Source organism: Hakea prostrata, chromosome 5 (assembly GCF_041222555.1).
Source record: "Hakea prostrata isolate BN-2017 chromosome 5, UWA_Hpros_2, whole genome shotgun sequence".
In the NCBI taxonomy this organism is placed as follows: domain Eukaryota; kingdom Viridiplantae; phylum Streptophyta; class Magnoliopsida; order Proteales; family Proteaceae; genus Hakea; species Hakea prostrata.
The window spans coordinates 50,910,226-50,933,417 of NC_142604.1; the positions used below are offsets into that span (position 1 = coordinate 50,910,226).

Here is a 23,192-nt window from a genome sequence, read left to right on the forward strand (position 1 = left end):
AACAGGAACAACAGCAACAGGAACAAAAAACTGAAAAAAATGGTACAAAGCACATTACAAATTTTAGCTTCAAAGAAACATAACTCTGCAAATATGCTTCCACCCCAGTTATTGGTTTATTTTAGCATATATGTATGTAAAGTTATCCAGAAATCAACATGGCTTTGACATGGCCTTGTGAAATTTGAAATAACTCTGCAATACCAAGATGCGCCATTAGAAGCCATATGTGAGAGATGAATTCCCCACCTCGTCCAAGTTGGTGACAATGGATGGAACCTCTGCATTTACCTGCAGCAAAACAGAGCATCTCGATCCAAACAGTGCTCATAATTTCCCATTTATCCAACTTGTCCCCCTCCAAGGATTGCAGGATTTTTGCAAGCCTACAAGCATCGAACAGTACAGATTTGCATTTGTCTCCTTTAATTTCAGCAGGTAAAATATCTGTGTTCACTGAAATCAACTTCTCACAAAGTTTAATCTTGTCGAATCTTATTTTCGTAACTTGCAAAACATGAGCTATTTCTGCACGAGTATCTCGAAACCTGATCTGGCCAATCCCTTCGGGCAGCATAAAAGGACACATCATGAGAAGATACAACATGTAATCCGATAATAATTTGCTCGTTTCACGTTGTAATTCTGTGAAGGAAGAAACGTTATCATCACATTGGTAACAGAGATCTGTAGCAATGTGCCATAAGAGAATGCTGCGATCAAACTCAACATCACTCAGACTCCATTGAAGCTTACCCCGGAGATGACCATTACTTTCAAGAACACCTTCACCTCTCCTGCTGCAGAAGTTCCTGACATCCTCAACCGTCTCAACTTTTCTTGCACTTCTCTGGAGCTCTTTGAAGATTAATTCTTTTGACTTGAAGAGTATTTCCTTAGGGGATACGTAGAGACAATCCTCAATTAATTTGTCAATCTGGAGCTTGTTCAATACCGTCTTAACAAATCCAGGTAGCCAACTTGGAGGTCTGGGTCGTTTGTCCTTCACACAAACACTTATGAAGTTATACTGTGCCGCTGTGTTAGACCACCTTTTCCTGGAAGCCATTGCTTTCGTCATCCAATTGAATACTTTTTCTGGAATCCTCTGTTTCTGTTTCTCTTCCTGGTGTTTCTGTAGCCAAAGGTATGCCCAGTCAGAGAAAATCAGGATGTGAAACGCATAAATCTCCAGAACAAGTGCTCCGATGAACAAAAGGTAGACTAAGGTTCTGTCCACATGCCGGTAGTGATGGTCATCACCCAACACGAAGACGACGAACAGGGTGAGTATGGATGATAAGCTGATGCAACGTAGAATAAGGCCTTGATGGGAATAAATCAAGGGAGCTTTTGAGTAAAGTAAATCATAGACGAACCCAAGTTCGGCCTCAATCATCTTGAAAGCTGTTCTTGGTGATTTATTTTGGAAGAATTCTTTGGTTTCCTTCCAGTCATCCGCACTTAGGATGAGATCTGCAAAGAGACTCCTGAATTTCTCAAAGAATCTTCTGGCTTCAGACATGATTTCTTCTTCTGAGAGGTCAGATTCGTCCCCTGCACCTTGTGCATTGCTTGAATCCTTGTTATCCAATGTATAATCTTCAATCCTTCCCACTGTGACTCGGTAACCTTTGGCCTGCTTAGCATCATAATCCACCATGAACTGGTAATACTCGGGCCCTGCATCTGCTTTACCAAGTATAGAGTCTCTGAAATTTTTCTTGCTTGACCTCCTCAGAACCCAAGTTCTTTCCCCATACTTGACAAGTCCAGGGATAAACATGAGAACGGTAAGAATCGAGATTTTGGTAAAAGCCCAGGATCTAACAGTGACATAAATTGCAATACCGAATTCCTGCACTAATCCAAGAAAGTGCCTCAGCCACAATTCATTGTCTTCCAAGGAGTAAGCTGTGATGGTGTCTGGACCACCAAGGTGCACCAGAAGAAATGGTGCCCACATAGCCGTTATTTGACTGGTTTCAGGCTTTTCTTCACTGTGGGAGAGGGCACCAAGGGCAGTGATTGCTACCGCATCTGCACCCAGGTAAGATAACCAAAGAATCACCCGCACCCAATTCTTGGCACTGTATTTTCTGAAGCCGCCAAAGTAGATGAGAAGTATTTGTAATACGAGGCTCAAAACGATCAGAACCCGGATCTCCCATTCGTTCCAGAGCTTCTGAACTTCTTCTTCGAAAGCCGACATAAACCCAGTCTTCTTCACTATAGTGAGCAAACTAGTAATGACTGAAACCAACACAATTTAGTTGCAGGTGGAATAAGGAAAAAAAAAAATCAGAAAGTGAAGTTGATTTGAGCTACAACAATTGACTTATGATTAATCAATGTAATAAGATCAGTTAATCTGTGAATGAAATGATGTTTCAATAACAGAATCATTGCAGAGGAAGAAGATATTAATACATGCAGAGAGACTCTATGGGTGGTTGAAATTCAAATTCAAATGTGTTCTAATTTTTTTAATGTAATGGATTATTTCTTGGTTTCTTTTTAATTAAATAAAGTGGCTTTATAATTCTATATTAAGAAAGTATTTATGTTTTGTTTATTAATAGGTGCTGCCTATCCCAATTTCTAATAGAAATGAACGCTATTGAGTGTGTGTAGTGTACGAAAGAGGACAACGTGAGATAGATCCCTCTGAATCCAAGAAGATCCGAAGGTCAGATTATCATCATTAGTCTAACCATCAAAAAGGTATATCCACGTCAATACATCCGATCAATATGGACCATCAGATCGTGCGGCTAAACTATTTGATGACACATATTTGGTCATATGATATGACTATACAAGGGATACCTATCTATATAGAGTCATGAACTTACAGAATACGTACCTCTCTGCCAATTAGGCAAGGACCGGGATTCAATATTGGGGGCAAGAATGAAATCCAGTTGGGAAAGCACCAATGGTTTTTCACATATTGTATGGGTCCTAAGACCCATTGAGGGTCCAACGTATGAATTATTTTATTATATTAAGGAATAAACTCACATATATTTTGTGGGGCCCACACATATTTGATAAAAATAGGTAAATTAGTGATAATGATAGTTTTTTTCAACAAGATGTAGATAAATTAAAGCATCGTACAAACAAAAAAATAAAATCCGTCTCAACTCTAAATGTCGATGCAAACCAAATTTTTTTAAGGTAGAATGCAACCTGGTATTTAGTTCCTTACTACTATAGACATTTTATTTATAATATAAAATCAAATAGCAAAAATTGTAGACAAAATAAAGAAACAAAGATATAAAATCAAATAAAAAAACATAAATAAATTGATAAATAAAGAGTACCTTTGTGGGGAAGATTTTTTCCCAAATTTTCTTTAACCCACGCTAAAGAAAGGGAAGAATAAATAGGAAGAAAAACATAAGAGAATAATTATGAAAAAAAAAGAGGAGAGAGGAGAGAGGAGAGATGAGAGGGAGATATGAGAAATATAGGAATTGAGGAGTTAGTTTCTAATTATAAATGACATTTTAAATATCTAATAAGATTTTTTTTTCAAAAATTCCTTTAGTCCACGTTTATAGAAAGAGATGAGAATAAATAGGAAGAAAAGATGTGTGAGAGAAATGGGGAGAATAAATAGGAATTGAGGAATTAGTTTTTAACTAGAGATTGACTTTTATACCCATTATTTTACATTTAAAGTTGTTCTCAATATTTTAGGAGGGGCCAAATAGTGACATTTCACATGTGACAAGAGAAAAAAGTGGAAAAATGAAGAAGATTAATATAAAAAATCCAAAATTGAAGGGAATTAATCAAAATTTTGAAAAATTCGGGGGGGGGGGCCATGGTCCCCCGCGGCCCCTTAGTAGGTCCGCCCTACCAATAGGTACCGTGATTCACAAAACAAGCTGCCATTTTCCTCTATAAACACTTTGTGTTCAAATGTGTCAGTGCATAATAAAAATCTGATTTCAACTTAGAGTTGGGTTTTTGTATCCTGGGAGACTATTCGCTTAACCTAATTGGACACAGTGATGGGGGGGGGGGGGATATATTCTTAAGGAATGCGACACTATAACGTGCTTGAAAATACTGACTTATGTGCTATTTCATATACCCATTTTCTAACAATAAGATCATATAATCTTTTCTACAAATAAAAATATCAGATAAGTTTAATTAAATGATGTTGAAATAATAAAATCATTGCAGAAGAAGAGGATAAGACATGAAAGACTCTATAGTGATAATATAAATTAATAAAATTAAGGATGATTGAGTTCACTTACAAATACTCAACATTGGAAATTTTGCAACTGGAAATAATGTGTCAAAGTGTAATACTCGCTCTAACAACACAGGCTTGGAGTTAATAGTCCAGAAGATCGATAAAAGCAAGCTTCAGAAAAGACTTATTTCATAGCTGACAAGGAGAAAGAGGAGAGTTTAATGACACTTTCATATATAGGCGTGAGAGTTTCACTACATTGCGTGTGGAGTTAAGTCTTATAGATTCATTACTGCCTTTAAGCTTCAATCTCCAAATTGAAAGTAGATAAAGATAAGACATTGATGAGAATACATTCCATCTTCTAGCTGCAAGTAAAGACATTAAAGCTAAAGCAAATAAACCTTTAAAAAGAAAAGACAAGTTTAACATACTCTTCCTTGGCACAAACTCAAAGTTAGATCCTCTGCAATGAACAAATGTTAAAATGAAGCAGATTGAAAGAAAACCCTCTTAACCTCGATTGAAGCCGAACCGTAACCGACTTATCTTGAATCAAACCAACCAAAATTTCATTTCAAACCATCACCCAAATCCCTTATTCGTTTTCACTTAAACCCTAGTTGCAGAAACATGGAACTTTGAAGCAAGAGTTGAAAACTAAATTAGATTGTAGATTTGGACTCATTGTCTTCGTGAGTCCTTTTCGTTTTCATTAATCTCAGTGAAAATATTATCAGAAATAGGGGTGTCAATTTTCAACTTGAACCATTAAAATCGGACCTAACAGGCCCATTATAGCCTGAACCAAACCTTAATGGGCTGTGTTTGAGTTGAGAGTCTTCATCCTGAATGGTTTCAGGCTGGGCCAGGCCTGGCCAGCCCATGTGCGGCCCACTAGCTTGAACCAAAAGGCTTGAACCACAACCTGTTAAATTAAATTATTAAATGAACCGTTGAATTTGAACAATAACCCTTACTGTTTAGTGTTTCACATGATTTCAATTTTCAACTTTCAAATTTCATTTAATTTTGCTGAAACCCTAATTGCATTAAAAAATATTAAAAAAATGAGAAGGAGATTAGATACCAAATAGGCCCTTAAACTAATAAGATATCATAAATCACCCCACTCCCCCCCCTCCCACCAAAAACAGAAAAAAGAAAAAAGATGAGGTTCATCAACTGACCCTGCTCTTTGTATAGTTATTATTTTCCCATTACTTAGAATGGAGTTAAAACTTAAAAGGCTATTAAAGTTGAATGCTTAATGTTCATTTTGCCTTTCATTAGAATTAAAGAATCAAAAGATGATATTACCTTTATCTAGAAAATTGTAATGAATGCTCATTTTGTCTTCGTATTCTTGTCATTTTGGATTTCAGAGAGTTAGATCCTGAATTTCTGATGAGACAAACAAGTCACAAGGAATGCAAATTTGGCCCTGGCAACTTTGAGCTTCCCTGTTCCGCCCCTAAACCCGAATAGGGCTTGGGCTTGGGCTCAAGATTTTGACCTTGAGGGCTGATCAAGGCCAAATTATTTTGGCTCTAAATTAGGGCCAAGGGTGGATCTATGATTACTATTTGTCTCATTTGACCTAATTTTGACTCTAATTTTAACCATGATTTTAGCCTTAATTTTGACTCTGATTCTAACCTTGATTTTAACCCTAATTCTTGTTTTGATCATAGCCCTGATTTTTGCCATAATCCTAAATTTAGCTTTCATTCTAAAATTAAGTGTTATATTAACATTGATCCAAACCCTAAGTTATTATGATCTAATGAGTCCCTTCTTCTCTACTTCGCTATTTATGCTTTTTTGTCTTCTTTTCGTTTACTTTAATGTTTTTTTTTTTTAAATTTTTTAATATGTTACGATAAAAAAAATATTTTTTTCTTTAAGATTTGTACTTGTGGATCCCCTTAGTGGACCATAAACTAATGTTAGATCCCCTTAGTGCAATATATTATGTGTAGATCCCAACCGAACTAATACGGTTGGTTGCCATTAGTGTATTCAAATTTCAAAGTTGGGGGATAAAAACATCCTCAAGTTATTTAATACAATGTGTTATGATTAAAATGTCCTTTAACTATTCACAACATATATTTTTCTAAACTATATATTAGTTAACATTTTTTTAGATATATTAATTAATAATATTTTTCATTAAATGTTAATTAATATGTAGTTTAAATATATGTTGTGAATAGTTAAAGGGCATTTTAGTCATAACACATTGTATTAAATAACCTGAGGGGTATTTTATCCCTCAATGTTTGAAATTTGAATACACTTAATGGCGACTAATGGTATCAGTTTGGTTGGGACCCACATGTAATATATTGTACTAAAAGAACTCAACATTAGTGGATATACAATGGTTTTTTGGAAAGCTGAACAATCACTTATAGTATCGATGATATAGAAAAAGGAGAAGGGGAGAAATTGAGAATTATACTAATTTCAAGAATTTTAAAATTGACCATTGTAGACATTATTTATTACTAATATAAATGTCTAATTGATTGAATACATAGGGGTATTGGGGGAAAACGAAATGTAGCCATTTCTCTTGAGTTCGTACTTTTATAATAGTAGTATGATAGCATGATAGTATAATATATATTATATAAAAGACTCCCTTTTATCCCTCCTTAAAGATTTTTTTTAGTGTCAAACATATTTTAAAATTAGAATAATGAAAGGTGTAAAACTCTAAACATTAATATCACATTATATTTGTTAGTTATTATTTTTTTTTATATAATACATCTATAATATATCAATATTTTTCATATATTATATTGTTTGAATTGAATAACAATTTAGATTCAAAATTAATGGTAAGTTACATTATACATATCAATTATTATATGATTCAAATTTGATTACAAACAATAAAGGTGTTAATAAAACCTTGTTGATCTAGCTTGGCACCAACCTGCCCTAAACCTAATCCAACCTTAGTCTCATTTTTTTACATTGAAGGGCGGGCTTTGATTAAGTTTCACTGAAAATGTAATAATAACCTTAGTGTAAGGTTTGTTGGTAAGAACAGTGTTTTTCATCTCTAATAGGTCTTCAGTTCAATTCCAATACATACACAGGATTCCTTATTTTGTTTCTTAAATATAAATAAATATAAGGCCGGGTTGAGTTGTGGCTTGGGTTTAAATTTTAATTTCTTGGGTTGGGTTAGGGTTTAAGGTCCCCCAATAAGAGACAAACAATCAGGGCCAATTAGAGACAATGTTAGGGTCAACTATCCCGATCCGGCCAATTAGGAACAATTAGGGAGGTAATGAGCTTGACTTGGTCCTGTAAAACTTAGGGTCTGGGCCATGGGACAAGAATTTTAGATTCTGAATTAGGGAATGAGTTTAGCCAAATATATAAAGGGTTGGGATTTGGATCGAAAAAGTCAGACCCAGTCCAACCCTGTTGCAGCCCTACAAGTCACAAACCTCAAGGTTATTTTAGAGTCTTTGAAAAACACAAAGATGCTACATTTTCAATTAACTAGCGAAACTTAAGAGGATATCGGTAATTTCAGGTAAACTCTAAAATTAGATTAATAATTTCAAAAAGTATAGAAAATAACTTGAATAGATCAACCATTAATCAGATACAGTTATTACCAAAGAGAGAAAGTCTGATACAACTTATTTAAACCCACATTTAGATATACTTTAGTATAAGAGTTTGGGCTTCAATATTGATAATTGGCCTATTGGGTTCTATACCCTCTGCAGCATATATCTCCTAAATGCCAGGGGAAGAACCTTATCATAATTGACTTGTTGACCACCTAGGTATTGTATTGTATATAGAGATCCTTTCTCACAACCAAATGTTCACATATAATGGAATTTAAATTTTCCTGGGTAAGTTATCTATTCAATGAAATATCTGAATTGACTCGATCAGTACGTGCTAGAGTATAAATGCATGTTTGCATATGTATGTTTTATGTCAAACTGGATAAATCCAAGCACTTCACTTGGTAATTGCTGCCCTACTTGCACCACAGCATGCTTCTTTTTTTTAAGCATGGTAGCATGCATGAGGACGAAATAGGTTTGAAGAATAGTCTTTGACTTAAATGCCAATGTATTTATTTATTTATTTTTTGAATGATCATCATCAATCAGTCATAACGTTTGAGGACTGACTGGTCCAAATGGGTGTCATAGGGATGGAGGCTCAAACCCATGATTTTCTTGAGACTTACTGCCTCTAAATTGAAGGTTGTCATCACCACCACTATACTAGAAAGACATTCACTATATATCCATATATCTTATTAGGTGTGGTGTCCGGTTTATGAGTCTTTGTTAACTATTTCTATTAATAGTCCTATATCTAGCTTTTCCTCCCAATAACTATCAATAGATTCCTTTTCATACATGGAGGATATATATATATATATATTTTTTATGAGGTTGTTAAGTAAGCATCACAACCTACTTTTCTATGATAAACTTAATAATCTGATATAAGAAAATTAATTTTGTCATGACTCAAGATCAATGCCTCATTGTATGACATTAAACGCTCAAATCTCCTTAAAACTAGAGGCGAAACTCTATCATATACTTAAATTGTATAATAAAAAATAAAAATAAAAAAAAAAAACCTATCTTGAAAATATATTCGAGGTTTGTGAAGTTGACTCAAATAAACCTCATATTAAAATAAAAAATAAAGGTTAGTGACTCCTAATACATATTTTTTTAAGTATAATAAATATGCATGAGGTTTGGTCTCAAGTTATTTTTACTCCAATAAGATGACACTTTGCATATGTCTCTTGAGATATCCCAAAAGATCAATTAAAGACAAGTTGTCATTTTTATGACCAAAATACCTTATATCTATTTTATCATTAGATTTACATTATGTCATGATCACAATTAGATCCAATAGTGGTAATCAAAAGAGTGGGGTATATGTGTAAATACTATATTTTTAGATCTTCATTTAAATGTTTAATAGTTCATAAATTGAATCTCTCAATTTCCTCCTCCTGCCTCCACATGCACTTCCCCTTCTTGCTTGTTGGGCAGAGAGACCCCCATCATCAGAAGACTTGTTGTTGCTCCTGATTCCTCTTTAGGTGAAGTTTTTCATATATAAGAGCAAATTTGGTTAGGGTTTTGACTCAATACATGCTTAGGTGATTGATTTAATATTATATATGTCTTCCAGACCATGAATAGTGGATTTAGGGGTCATGATTATCTGGTATTCTCTCAAAGCGATTGTTTTAGGATATTAGTTCAATCATAAATAACCCAAATAATTAAAATACATTAGATGAAATGCAAATGTGTGTCTAGGGTCTTGTGTGATCAATGTATTCCATTGAAACTCAAAATAAAATTCTATAGGACCGTTATATGACCACCTATATGATATTGGTGAAAAAGTGTTGGGCTATTAAGAATCATCATATAGATAGACTTAGCATATATAACGAAAATGAGGATGCTAATATGGATAAGTGGCAAAATTAGGAGGATAAGATAATGAATAATCATATTATAGCTTATCTAGAAGTAGTTTCGATAAGTGATAAGGTTCAAGAAAGTCATCTGAGGTGGCACGGTCACATTCAACTGATGCTTGTAAATGCCTCTGTATATAGAAATGATTTAATCCAGATTAAAGGAATTAGAAGAGTTAGAGGCAGACTTAAGATGACTTTAAGAGAAGTTGTGAGAAAGGATATGCATGCATAGCCTAGGCCTTATATCTAAGTATGCCCTTAAGATTGGAAAGGCAGAAATTCATGTTGCTAACTCCATTTGGTTGGGACAACACTTGCTCTTCTTCTTCTTGTTGTTGTTGTTCATCTGGTTTTCTCAATTGGATTACAGAGTTGAAAATGATGAGAAACTTTAGTCCAAAACCTTTATATGACATACACTAGGAAATCATAAGTTTGGCATGGTAGGAGTTTCTTTTGATGTCTCCCACCTATCCTAGTCGTACGCTTCTGAAGGGTATCAGTGGGAAAGGGATATAATTAGATAACCTCATTCGCATGATTCTGCTATATTGATTTACCTCTACTTAGAAATTTCTTTTTCCTTGGTCTTGTTTGATGGAGTAGATGGTTCATTTAGTTGAGCACTTTGAGATTTTATTAGGCTTATCATCCAGTCTTCTTGTTATTTTGAAGGCTCCATAGCTATAAACCTATGCTATAACTAGAATGTCCTGTGCATAAAAAGTCTTCAAGAGAAGCAGTATGGTGGGTTTTTAATGGGCCTTGCTTCAGTCGCGTAGGACCGTCATGTAAATAACTTGAGCTGTCAGATCGAAATTTCGTATCCGACGATCCGAAATTTCGCTTGACAATAAATGTGCATGTCTGATGCAATTTTGATTTTTAATATAGTGTGAAGCTCACAATGAGAGAAAAAGATTTTCACTCCGCACAGAGAGAGAGAGAGAGAGAGAGGATTCGGAGCCCATCAAAGAAAATAGTGTAAGTGAGAGAATCCGGAACTGTGAAAAGAAGCAGCCATTTTATAAAGAGAAAAAAACATAAAAAGGGTATGAGCAGTGAAATGAAATTGCTTATTGTGCAGCAAAGTACAATCTACGGTTCAAATTGAAACTTGTGGTTGAGGCAAAATTTCAACTACTCGTTTCACGTAAAAAAAAAAGAATTTTTTTATTAAGTGTCACCCAAGTAGAGCTCGAGTTGAAATGGATTTTCTTGAGTGCGGAAATGATGATAAGTGTCTCAAAACTCAAGTGGGATTACTATTTAAAACATGTATATAAACAAGAAAATGTACAAGAGGATTCAAAAATTGGGAACATTGCATTTTTAGTAGGGGAGCCCATATGGTACGTTGTTTGCCATCTTGATTGTATAATTACTTTTCTAGCTTTATTTATATTGAGTTGGCTTTATAGTCTAGCCTAGGGATGTTCACATATTTTTTTTCCTATGTTAGAAAACATTAAGAGGATGGAATCTAACATTTCTGGGTTATCTTATGGCCTGTTTAGTTACATGAATCCAGAGATTTGAAATCTCTGGATTCCTCTGGATTCATGAATTTGAGAATTATACATGTTTGGTTGTAAAAATCTCTAGATTCATGAAATCTAGAGATTCACCTTTTTACACTAAAAACGTGAATATGTAGATTTATAGTGTAAAAACGTGAATCTCTAGATTTATGGATAAGGGGTGAAATCCAGAGATTTCAAAAAAGCTATACATTTGTACATTCACAAAAATCACGTCGATCAAATAGTTTTTTAGGATGAATCCACATATTTCATTCCACAACCAAATATTTAATTTTATAAATTATAACTCCATAGATTTGAAATCTCCAGACTCATGTAACCAAACAAGCCCTTAATGAACGTTAAGTCTATAACAATCAAGTTCCGGCTTCTTTGTTTGTTTGTTTGTTTTATTAGTTTTATAAGAGAGTAAAACAGTTCAGGCATTGGTGTTAATTATGATAGAGGTTTTGATTTGTTAAAACAATGGATTTTTCATTGACTGGGGTTTCAGTTAACACGTACGCTACCATAGGCAGTGTACGTCTAACGTGGTGTTGCATGGATGTTCATCACCCGATGCACGCTATCTCAGCCGTTGAAAATACTATATACATATTTAACCCACGTAAATGACACAACTCTTTTTCCTTTAGGATAAATGAAATCGTGTTTTGCATAGATGAAACTGAATAAAATTCACATGGCATGCATCTAACGATGGGCAATACAGGCACAACTAAAACAACATCCCCTGCTATGCATATCCATGCATCATCAGAGTTTAGTATCATCAAAAGAAAGGGCCCACATATAGATGCCTAAATTGATAACCAGATCGTCAAATCCGGATCAATGCTCCCCGACGGTTTTACCACCACAAAATCCGTGCCGCCCGTCTCGCACAATATTAAAAAAATTTCTCCCACTTTTGTCAAAATGGATGGTCAAGATTGAAATTTTAGTTGAGATTGAAATCTAGACTTTTGTCAAAATGACGGTCAAGATTGAAATTTTGGTCGAGATCTTAGGCTGAAGGAACTGCACATTAATTACGCACCACCCAAGCCAAACGCTGATACCCAATGCACACCATAAAAAAATGGAAACTGAGAACCCAAAAACTCGCTTTATTTTTAAAGCCTTGGTCTGCCCTCCCTCTGCTTCTGAGTCTCTGAGAAGGAGCCGACTGTGTCATGGTCTCCCCTCCTTCCCTAGAGCCCCAAGACGGACGGAATTAGAAGAGCCATTTGAATCTTCAATCTTTCCATCCTTTATATGTATCCGTGAGTAATCAGAATAAGAAACCAGAAGCCTGGGAGGAATGAAAGTCAGTTCCTGCTCTTTTTCATGACGAACCAATCGGAGCAGAAGCAGCGGCAGCAGTTTGTGCGTAAAAGCCCAGTAAGCCAAAACGTTGTCACCTATATCTGCTTGTTCCTCCTGTTATGCTCGCTACCTTGCGTGGCTGCAGATGGCGATGTTATTCAATCTCCACCACCTCCGCCTCTGAATGGAATTTATAGACACAATTTCGACTCTTCTTCAATGGGTATGTTACTCGCCATCCTCATTGCCGTCTTCCTCTTCATGGGTTTCTTCCTCATCTACCTACGTCAGTGCTCTGAGCCCATGATCGACAACCCTAACGGCGGCATGCAAGGTGAAGCGTCACGAAGGGGAAGTCCAGGAGGTCTCGATCCTGCCGTGATTGAGGCTTTCCCAACTTTCCCCTACTCGTACGTGAAGGATCACCAATTGGGTAAAGGAACTCTGGAATGTGCCGTGTGCTTGACCGAATTCGAAGACGACGATAAGATCCGATTACTGCCCAAGTGCGACCATGCTTTTCATCCCGATTGCATCGATGCTTGGTTTTGCAATCGCACAACCTGCCCGGTCTGTCGCACTAACTTTGCTCCGGTACAAGGCGAAACACCCGCAACTATTGTGCCGATACAAGACATAGAAACCGGAGATTCGAATCGGGAAATCCCACCGACATTCGAACCAAGGCTTGAAGCGAACGAGCAAGATTCCATTCATAGAACTGACGAAGAACCCCTTGTGGTTCCGGAGGTAATTAATCGTATTTCAATGCAAAACCGTTCAGGGAGATCCATATCAGGATCGATGAAGCTGAGATTTGCTGGGAGATTTCCGCGGTCGCATTCGACGGGTCACTCTGTGGTCCGACCGCAAGATGTCGAGCGGTTCACCCTCCGGCTACCTGAGGACTTGAGGAAGCAAATCATGAGCATGAGCCACCCTTCACCGGACTACTACTGTTCCTTTGAATCGGACTCGAAGCTTGATGATGGTGTTTCCGATGCTAAGAAAGGGCTTTTGGTCGGCCGGAGAAGCTAGTAGCAGAGGAAGGAGGTCAATGACGACCAGCGAAGGTAGTAGCAAAGGAAGGAGATCAACGAGGGGAGATATGGGAGAGAAATCTGAAGGGTGGATCTTCTCCATGACACCACCATTCTTCATGAGGGCGGCTTCTTCTTCTTCTGGGTCAGCAAAGATGACGAAAGAAGCTGATACGCCCATGACTCTTCGCGCTGGACCATCAGGGTTGCCTCTGGGAGTAAGCTCAAAGTCTGACAGAACTGAGTTTTCATCCACTCCCCCACCGAGTTGATTGAGTTTTCTTTAATTGATCCAATTTTTATGATTTATATTACTTCTATAAGTTAAGGGATCATGGTTTAGTGGTGCCCGTGGTACCCACCATTGGATGTATGTTACATGAATTTTATTAAATCTTAACCATTCAAAATATCATGTGCACATATAACCAATTTGAGTGAAATAAAATCAAATTTTCTTTAGAATGACTGGATCATATTTTAAGTAGATTAGATCCAATATAATCCACATGGCATGCAACCAATGGTAGGACACTACGACGATGCACCATTAAATTAAGATACGAGTTTAAGACACTCTTTATTCTCTCCTTCATAGAATGGAGACAGGGAATGGTGTACAAATATTTCATATAATATTTTATTCATGCAATGAAAAGAACGTGTGTAGCCAATGCAAAGTTGCTTGATTGGTAAGACCACGACCTCTTAATGAAGAAGTCGTGGATTCAACTCGTGTTGGTGGCATATGTAATATTTGCATCCTCTCTATATATATAAAAAGTACCCTTGTACAAAAAATCTAAAGTATGATGTAAGCTAGTTGGTAATGGAGACCTAACGAGTGGATGGGGCAATTGACAGCTTTGCTATTGCCATGTCCCAAAGGTACCACACCCCATGCAAGCATTCAATGTAAAGTGTTGGGAGTGGGGCAAGGTGCGATGGTTGCAGCCCTATGACCTGCGGGGCTTGTGGTTGCGGTGGAAAAGCACGATGGTGACAGCAGACTTACAAGATTTTTTGTAGAACTGAAAAAATTACATAATTAACGGAAAATTTTCTACGTCTTCCCTTCTTTATACTTATTCTCTATTTATTCTTATTTTCCTCTCACAAGTTTTATCTTTGATTCCCCGAAGAAAGAGAATTTTTACCTCTCATTCTTTTTTGATATTTAAAATGACCAAATTACCTTTTATTAGTTTATGAAAATTCCAAATTCTAGGATATCCATTACAATTCACAAGAAATAATTCGATTGGTTGTTTTGGTACTACCCGCGTTCCGAATTCTTGTTCTATTGAGGTGCAAGCGAAAATTGGGATACCGAGAATAAGGAAGTTTCCTATAAAGTATGATATTAGATTATGCCTTGGCTAAGGTACAAAGACACCGACATGTCTAATTTGTTGGGGAATTCAAGGATGATAGAATAATGACATGACATAGAAATGAATTTCAAATACATGAGTGAGCCAAATTCTCTCGTGGACCCCATATCTGATGAAATCTCCAAGTGGGTCCCATGCAAGGAATTAAGGCGACAAACCCATAATACATGCCCACAAATTAGATGAGGCTGCGGAAGTCGCTGGCAGGGAAAGGGGTGGGGGAAGAAGATGGGTGAAGGGATTCTGTATTCACTTAAGTGGGAGGGACATTTTGGTCATTCACATGAAAAATTCGAGGCCCTTTTGTGGTCTTACTTGGAAAATTCTAAGTCCTCTTTATGGGGTCTTATTTTAAAAATATAAAGCCCTTTATGGAGTGTATGGGTTTGTTGGGGTTTGTTGAAAAATACATGTTAACATTGCCACATCAACCTTCATTAATTTTGATGATAATAAACATGAATTACTAATGTCTATATTAAGTTGTGATTGTTTAGCTCAAAATGCAAGCATGTGGACCAAACTCACCGGATGCTCAAACCCAAGTCAAGATCAAGAAAATTTGGACAAGGAACCAAAGTCAAGATGAATATCAAGATCAAAGCACAAGAAGATGCGAAAATCAAGTCAAGTTTAAGACTTAGATAAATTCAGGACTTAAGATACTTCCACATGCACTCATATGTAATTGCACTAAATTATACACATATCATGTCCCCCATACTGACCCAAGACATATTAGGAGAGTGTATGAGGCTTAGGGTTGGTTAAAAATACCAAAAACCCAATCAAGCCCTTGAATGCACCTTACTGTGCACTCTGCACTGCAGATGGACGTCTATCTAAGCCGGAAGGTCGCCTGTTTGGTCATAGGGTGTCAGACGGACATTCGTATGGTATAGCTTAAGCCCTAGCAACTAGTTTTAACTGCTAATTTTTTATACAGAGCTTCGTTTGGACTAAAAATTGGGAGAAAAATTCTATCCATTGGGAGGTTGGGCCATGCAATTGAAAGCCATCTTTATAAGCCCAACTACCCTCCAAATTAGTGCTTTCACCTTGCCTATTAAGTAATTTTCTACCTCACAACTTTCAAGCTCTCAATTTGTGAAGAAACATTGATCACTTGCCTTCCAACTTCACTCAACTTTGAAGAACATTCCAAAGTTGTCATGTAAGGTCATTAGACTAAAGCTTGAAGTAATTGAAGGCTATTGGTACTTTATTAATGGTGCATTCCTTCCTTTAAACATTCATTCATCATTACATCACACTCACACAAGGGGTAAAGTGTCACTCCCCTTGTTAGGTAATATCTTACATCTCTTATATTGTGTTGTTGTTCAATTCTAGTCTATGTTCATTACAATTGGTAGAGGGCGCTCTTGCCCTATTTAGACAAAGAAGAGGGCCGTCAAGATCCTCCTTAAATCTCCTTGTAATGACCCAAAACAAAGCGCGCGGTGTGGCTCGACCATTGGGGTCGGGAGTCCACCTCAGAAGGCTAAGTCAGTTGATGAACTTAATCACAAATGGCTCTGCAGCGCACGAGCTAAGGAATGAAAAACTGGGAATGTGATCTAGATCGTAAGCATATGAGTGTTTACGTCCAAAGGTGTGTATATGGATCTGGTGTCCTCCCTCACCTTGTAGGTAAATAACGTTTATATAGAGTGTACCTTCGAATCTTCTTCGTTGGATGCCCTTTTGAGCCTTCTTCGGGTGTCGTGGTTCTGCGGTTAGATCCGTTGGCGTGACTTCGCGAGTTTGAACTAGTAGAGGACTCCGGATAACCTCCGGTTATTCAATGATTATCCCTTCAATAATGATAGTGCGGCCAAGTTGTGTCTGCCGTCATTAGAATAATTAACCTAATCCATAAGTCGGATTAGGGTGTGCCTGTAGCTGATTTAGTTTTCTTCCTCAGCAAGCTATCTCCTGAACCCGGCTCCTCGGCGGTCGATTCCCTCCGTCTCAATCGGGGTCGAGAGTCAAACCGAGTACGAACCAAGTTCGATCATATTTCCTTCGTATCAAGAACAAAGATTGTAGAGTGTGCTCTTGTTCTATTTAGAACAAAGATTATAGAGGGTTTTCTTCCCTATTTAGAACAAAAATTGTAAATGGTGTTCTTACCTTATTTAGAACAAAGATTGTAAATGGTGCTCTTACCCTATTTAAAACAAAGATTGTAAAGAACGTCTTGCTCTACTGAACATAGATTATAAGGGTTTGATCTCTACTAAGCATATTGAAAGAAAATCACTAGTGTAATACTCTCTTGAGTCCAACAGAGGAGTGAACATAGACTTGCAAAGTCAAACCACTATAAAATACTAGGTGAGAAGAATCTCTTTTTTTTTTCCGTCAAAAGACAACAATTATTTGACAACTTCTTATCATTTATTTTTATATATAAATGGTATTAGTATTTTTTTTTAATAATGAAATTGTTTGACTGATGAAAATTTTATTATTTTTATAAGAATACTTATGTAAAAATGTTTATTGATAAAATATATATTTTTAAAATTCTTTTGATGATATATTTTGACATTTACATTAAATAATATAAAAGAAATAAAATAAGAGAGTAAGAAAGTACTAAAAAAATGGCGTCAATAAGAAAATCTCCATGTATATAGAGAATGAATTAACTTAAGTTTTAACAGTTGTATAGTGGGATAATTACTGACGTTCCCTTGTATTATGGTATATTGAACTCTACAGTTTATAAAATATTATTGCCCCCTCAACTAAAATGATGTTAAATGGTTATTATGTTTTAGTGTACAAAGACATTTTGCCTCTTTTTTTTTTTTGGTTTGCCAACCCCGGTTTCCAAGCCTTGCCCTAACTAATCCGGTGTTCGACTCAGGTTGCACACCTGGCTGTGGTGGGTGAGTCTCTCAGCGAATTTTTTTTTTAAACCTTGCTTAAGTGGACCAAGCTACTTACCACTTGGACCAACCCCTGTTGGTAGGCATTTTGCCTTTAGATGTGCTTAGTTTATACCGATTAGGACCAAACCAATCGATTGGGTTTAAGGACAAAAAACTAAAGGGGGTTTCAACCCAAGGGCAACCACGTTTGAATAGGACATCTTCCGAGCGTAAACGTACTTACCTAATCTACACTTGTCTAGGATTGCACGACTTGACGTGTACCCATAGGAGACAAACCCAGTGTCTGTCCAAACTCCGCTTGATTGGACGAACCAAACAAGGTAGGCAGCCATGATCTATGACTCTCAATGGTCAGGTTATTCCATATGAACCCTACCTTCACTTACTCAAGGTAATCTCAATTCATTTAGTTTTATCCAAGGCTCTGCAACTACTAAGAGTTTTCTTCCTGTTATGCAAATATTGACTTGATCGTAGGAGACAACCTCCCAATCAACCAAGGTTGGCCTGAACTCATCCCCTTCGTTTTGAAATCATAATAATCACATTGTAGTTTATATAGAATGTTAAAGATGCTTGTTTCTAATACCAAAAAAATTGTTTTTTAATTTAAAATCAAGCTTTTAATTTAAAATTTTCATTTGATATATAGGTGTATACTAGATAATTTTTCATTCTTATGGTTGTTCCAAAAACGAAAACTTGACCTTTGGAACTCGTGACTATCCTACCCAAAATTGAATGCAAGCTTCCAAGGAATTCGAATCAGTTCCATATCAGGGATAACAATATCCTCCCTCGACATTTCTAAATCTATACAAGACTGTAGCAGTGTAAACGGATAACCAAAATCAACTTTCAAATTCACATCTACATCCGTTTAAGGGTATCCGAATCGGTCCAATTACTAATAGGATGCGGATATGGTATACCCATTTCTTACCGATTATTATCCGTCCGATAAAATTATCCGATTAACTTACTTATTTACATTTATTTTTTTATTTTTATAATTTTTTACCTGTGCTAGTGACTAATTTTTTTTAGATTTTCTACTAAAATAGCTACCAAAGTTGCTAAATTCTTAAATTTCAAACCTAGTCCTCGCAAATAAAATGGTAAGATGTAAACACGTAAACTTGTATCAATTTGTATTCATTCCCATTTAAAATAATTTAATTAAGAAATAACTATCCGATTATCATCCGAATCTGAATGAATCCATCAAAAAACCGATAGGATATTATCCGAATATGTTCGAATATAATAAGATATAGATATGGTATTACCATTATTCATTCCGATTCCAGTCCGTTTACACCCCTATATAGGGGTAGGACGCACTGGAGAATTGATTGAAATTTTATTTTTAATAATTTAAAATATTTTATAGGTAAGCCCCACTACAATGTTTACTTGTGCAGCACTAATCTTGGAAGCTGAGATTTGTCGTCAAGACCTCAATCAAATCGTCTTTTAGAGCCCAGAGACAGAATTTCTTTAAGAGACATTTGAATCTTCAATCTTTCCATCCTTCATATATGTATCTGTTCCATTTTGATTCAACTCATGAATCCGTGAGTAACCAGCATAAGAAACCAGAAGCCTGGGAGGCATGAAAGTCAGTTCCTGCTCTTCTTCATGACGAACCAATTGGAGCAGAAGCAGCAGATCCTCTTTGAACAGTTTGCGCGTAAAAGCCCAGTAGGCCAAAATGGCGGTTTCACCTGTATCTCCTTGTATCTTCTGTTATGATGGCTACCTTAATCCATCGCCAAGACCACCTCCGGCTCTGGATGGAATTTATGGAGGTAATTCCGGCTCTTCTTCAATGGGTTTGATCGCCATCCCCCTTGCCTTCATCTTCTTCATGGTTTTCTTCATGATGTGCATGGCTAAGCGCTCTGAGCCCATTATCTACAACCCTAACGGCGTGCAAGGTGGAGCGTCGAGGAGGAGAAGTCAAGGAGGTCTCGATATTATCGACAACCCTAACGGCGTGCAAGGTGGAGCGTCGAGAAGTAGAAGTCGAGGAGGTCTCGATCCAGCCGTGATAGAGGCTTTCCCAACTTTCCCCTACTCATACGTGAAGGATCACAAACTGGGTAAAGGAACTCTGGAATGCGCCGTGTGCTTGAACGAATTTGAAGACGACGATAACATCCGATTGCTTTCCAAGTGTGACCATGCATTTCATCCCGATTGCATCGATGCTTGGTTTTCTGAGAGCACAACCTGCCCAGTCTGTCGCACTAACTTCGCTCCGGTACAAGGCGAAACACCCGGAATTATTGTGCCGGTACAAGACGTAGAAACCGGCGATCCGAATCGGGAAATCCCGCCGACATTCGAACCAGGGTTCAGGGCGAACGAGCAAGATTCCCTTCATAGAATTGACGAAGAACCCCTTGTGGTTCCGGATACAATTAATCGTATTTTAATGCAAAACCGTACAGGGAGATCCAGATCAGGATTGATGAAGCTGAGATTTGAGGGGATATTTTCGCGGTCGCATACGACGGGTCACTCGCTGGTCCGACCGGGAGAAGATCTCGAGCGGTTCACCCTCCGGCTACCTGAGGACGTGAGAAAGAAAATCATGAACATGGGCCACCTTCACCGGACTACTACTGTTCCTTTGAACCGGACTCGGAGCATGATGGTGGTAATTCCGATGCGGGAAAAGGGTTATTGGTCGGCCGGAGAAGCTAGTAGCAGAGAGAGCAGGAGGGGGTCAATGACGACCGGTTCCATCGAAGAAAGGAGATCAACAGAGATCAACATGGGGAGATATGGCAGATAAACCTGGAGGGTGGGTCTTCTCCATGACACCACCATTCTTCATGAGGGCGGCTTCTTCTTCTTCTTCTAGGTCACCAAAGATGACAACAGAAGCTGATATGCCCATGACTCTTCGCACTGAACCGTCAAGGTTGCCTTTGGGAGCAAGCACAAAACCTCATAAAACTGAGTTGTCATCCACTCACCCACCAATTTGACTGTGTTCTCTTTAATTGATTTGATTTTTTTGTGATTTTATTAGTTCTTCAAGTTTAAGGGATTCGTGCTTTAGTGGTCCCCATAGTGCCCATCATTGGATGCATGTCACATGAATTTTATTAAATCTGAACCAATCAAAATAACAATTTGAGTGAATAAAATTGATTTTTCTTTAAAATGAATTGGATAATATTTTAAGTGGATTAGATTGAATAGAATCCACAAGGCGTGCATTCAATGATAGGGCACCACGACGCACCACTAATTAAGATCGGAGTTTAAGACACTCTTTATTCTCTCCTTCATAAAATGGAGTCCGGGAATGGTTTACAAATTTTGGCTTTTCTTGATATTTTATACATGGATTCTTTTAAATTGTTAACGCAATGAAAAGATGTGTGTAACCAATGCAAAGTTGCTCGATTAGTAAGACCAACACCTCTTATTGAAGACGGTCGTCGTCAATTCAACTATTTCTGATGGCATATGTAATATTCGCATCCTCTATATATAAAAGTGCTCTTATACAAAAGAAGAAGAAGAAAAAAGGAGCATGTGTACAAGAGGTAGAAACCGGCGATCTGAATCTAGATATCCCACCGACATTCGAATTAGGGTTCGGAGCGAACGAGCTAGATTTCATTCATAGAATTGACGAAGAACCCCTTGTGGTTCTGGAGGCAATTAATCGTATTTCAATGCAAAACTCGTTCAGGGAGATCCAGATCAGGATCGATGAAGCTGAGATTCGCAGGGAGATTCTCATGGTCGCACTTGACGGGTCACTCACTAGTCCAACCGGGAGATGTCTAGCGCTTCACCCTCCAGCTACCTGAGGTCGTGAAGAAGCAAATCATGAACATAAGTCCACCTTCATCAGACTACTATTGTTCCTTTGAACCGGCCGGACTCAGAGCATAAAGGTGGTAATTCTGATGCTGAGAAAGGGTTATTGGACGGCCGGAAAAGCTAGTAGTATAGGAAGGAGGGGGTCAATGACGACCAGCAAATTGAAGGTAGTAGTGAAGGAAGGAGATCAACAAGGGGAGATACACTAATGGGTATTAGATTCACAATCCCTGTAAGATCTTAGTATATTCGTAAGATATGATCTTGTGGCTTGAGAAGAAAAAAAATTGATCTCTATTAGGAAAAAGGTAATACTGAATTAAGTTGGATGGCTTTTTAGGTCAGCACACTTTTTCATTTCCCAGATGCATTTGCCTTCAAAAGGAAACAATTCTGAATCAGCAAAAAAGAAAACCAAATGGAATTACAACTTGTGAATTGTGACAAGATTACTTTTTTTCCTTTTTCTTCTTTTTTGTAGAAAAGAGATACAAGAGTTTGAGATCATCTTTAAACTAAAAGACATAAATAGTTTAGACAAGAAATACTTTTATGGGCTCTCAGTCTCAGCCCCTCACCAGTCACCCTCGCACGTCTCCTCCACAATTACAAGCCCCGCAGGTTGCAAGGCCACAACCGTCGCACCATGCCCCACTCCAACTCAATTAAAGAGAAGTCAGTCAAATGGGTGGACGAGTGGATGACAACTCAGTTCCGTCAGGATTCGTCTCGCTCCCAATTCCAGGCGACCTTAACGATCCAGCCCGAGGAGTCACTGACGTAAACGGTTCTGTTGTTATCTTTGGTGACCCACAAGAAGAAGAAGAAGAAGCCGCCCTCATGAAGAAAGGTGGTGTCATAGATAACACCCACCCTTCAGGTTTCCTTCCCCTGCTACTACCTTCGCCGGTCGTCCGATAACCCTTTCTATAACTTCCTAACCTCGGAAATACCACCATCATGCTGCAAGTCCGGTTCAGATGAACATTAGTTCGGTTAAGGTGGCTCATGTTCATGATTTGCTTCCTCACATTGTCAGGTAGCCGTAGGGTGAACCGCTCGAGATCTTCTCCCGGTTGGACCAGTGAGTGACCCGTCGTGTAATCCGTATATAATGTGTTAAAAGAGTATATTTGTTATACTAAAAAAATAATAACAAGAGAAAGGAGAGAGAAAAATGTAAAACATAAAGAGAGAAGAAACAAGAGGAGAAGAAGAGAAAGGAGAGAGAGAAGGGCTAAGGGTCTTCAATGCTTCTTCTAAGCATGGAAAGTTATTTCGTTGCTAACGGGCGAAACGAGATGGCAAAATATCGCCGGAAATCGCCGCCGATTCCGCTACAGCGAAATGTTTGAATCAACCGCCTAAAACACTTGACAAATGATCCGGATTCAACTTTCTGCAACCCGGA

General features: G+C 37.5%; 1 protein-coding gene and 2 pseudogenes across 1 annotated transcript; 2 read left to right on the forward strand and 1 right to left on the reverse strand.

The window, feature by feature from the left end:
* Positions 1-21: 21 nt before the first annotated feature.
* LOC149016410 (uncharacterized) lies at positions 22-4,407 on the reverse strand. Its single transcript, XM_089154545.1, has 2 exons — positions 4,284-4,407; positions 22-2,253 (listed from the first exon to the last, which is right to left on the reverse strand). Exons 1-2 carry the CDS (start codon positions 4,294-4,296, stop codon positions 143-145), a joined length of 2,124 nt encoding a protein of 707 aa, XP_089010671.1. The 5' UTR covers positions 4,297-4,407; the 3' UTR covers positions 22-142.
* Positions 4,408-12,613: 8,206 nt separating this feature from the next.
* Positions 12,614-13,904, forward strand: LOC149016411 (E3 ubiquitin-protein ligase ATL6-like; annotated as a pseudogene).
* Positions 13,905-19,646: 5,742 nt separating this feature from the next.
* On the forward strand, positions 19,647-20,931 carry LOC149016412 (uncharacterized; annotated as a pseudogene).
* Positions 20,932-23,192: the final 2,261 nt, after the last annotated feature.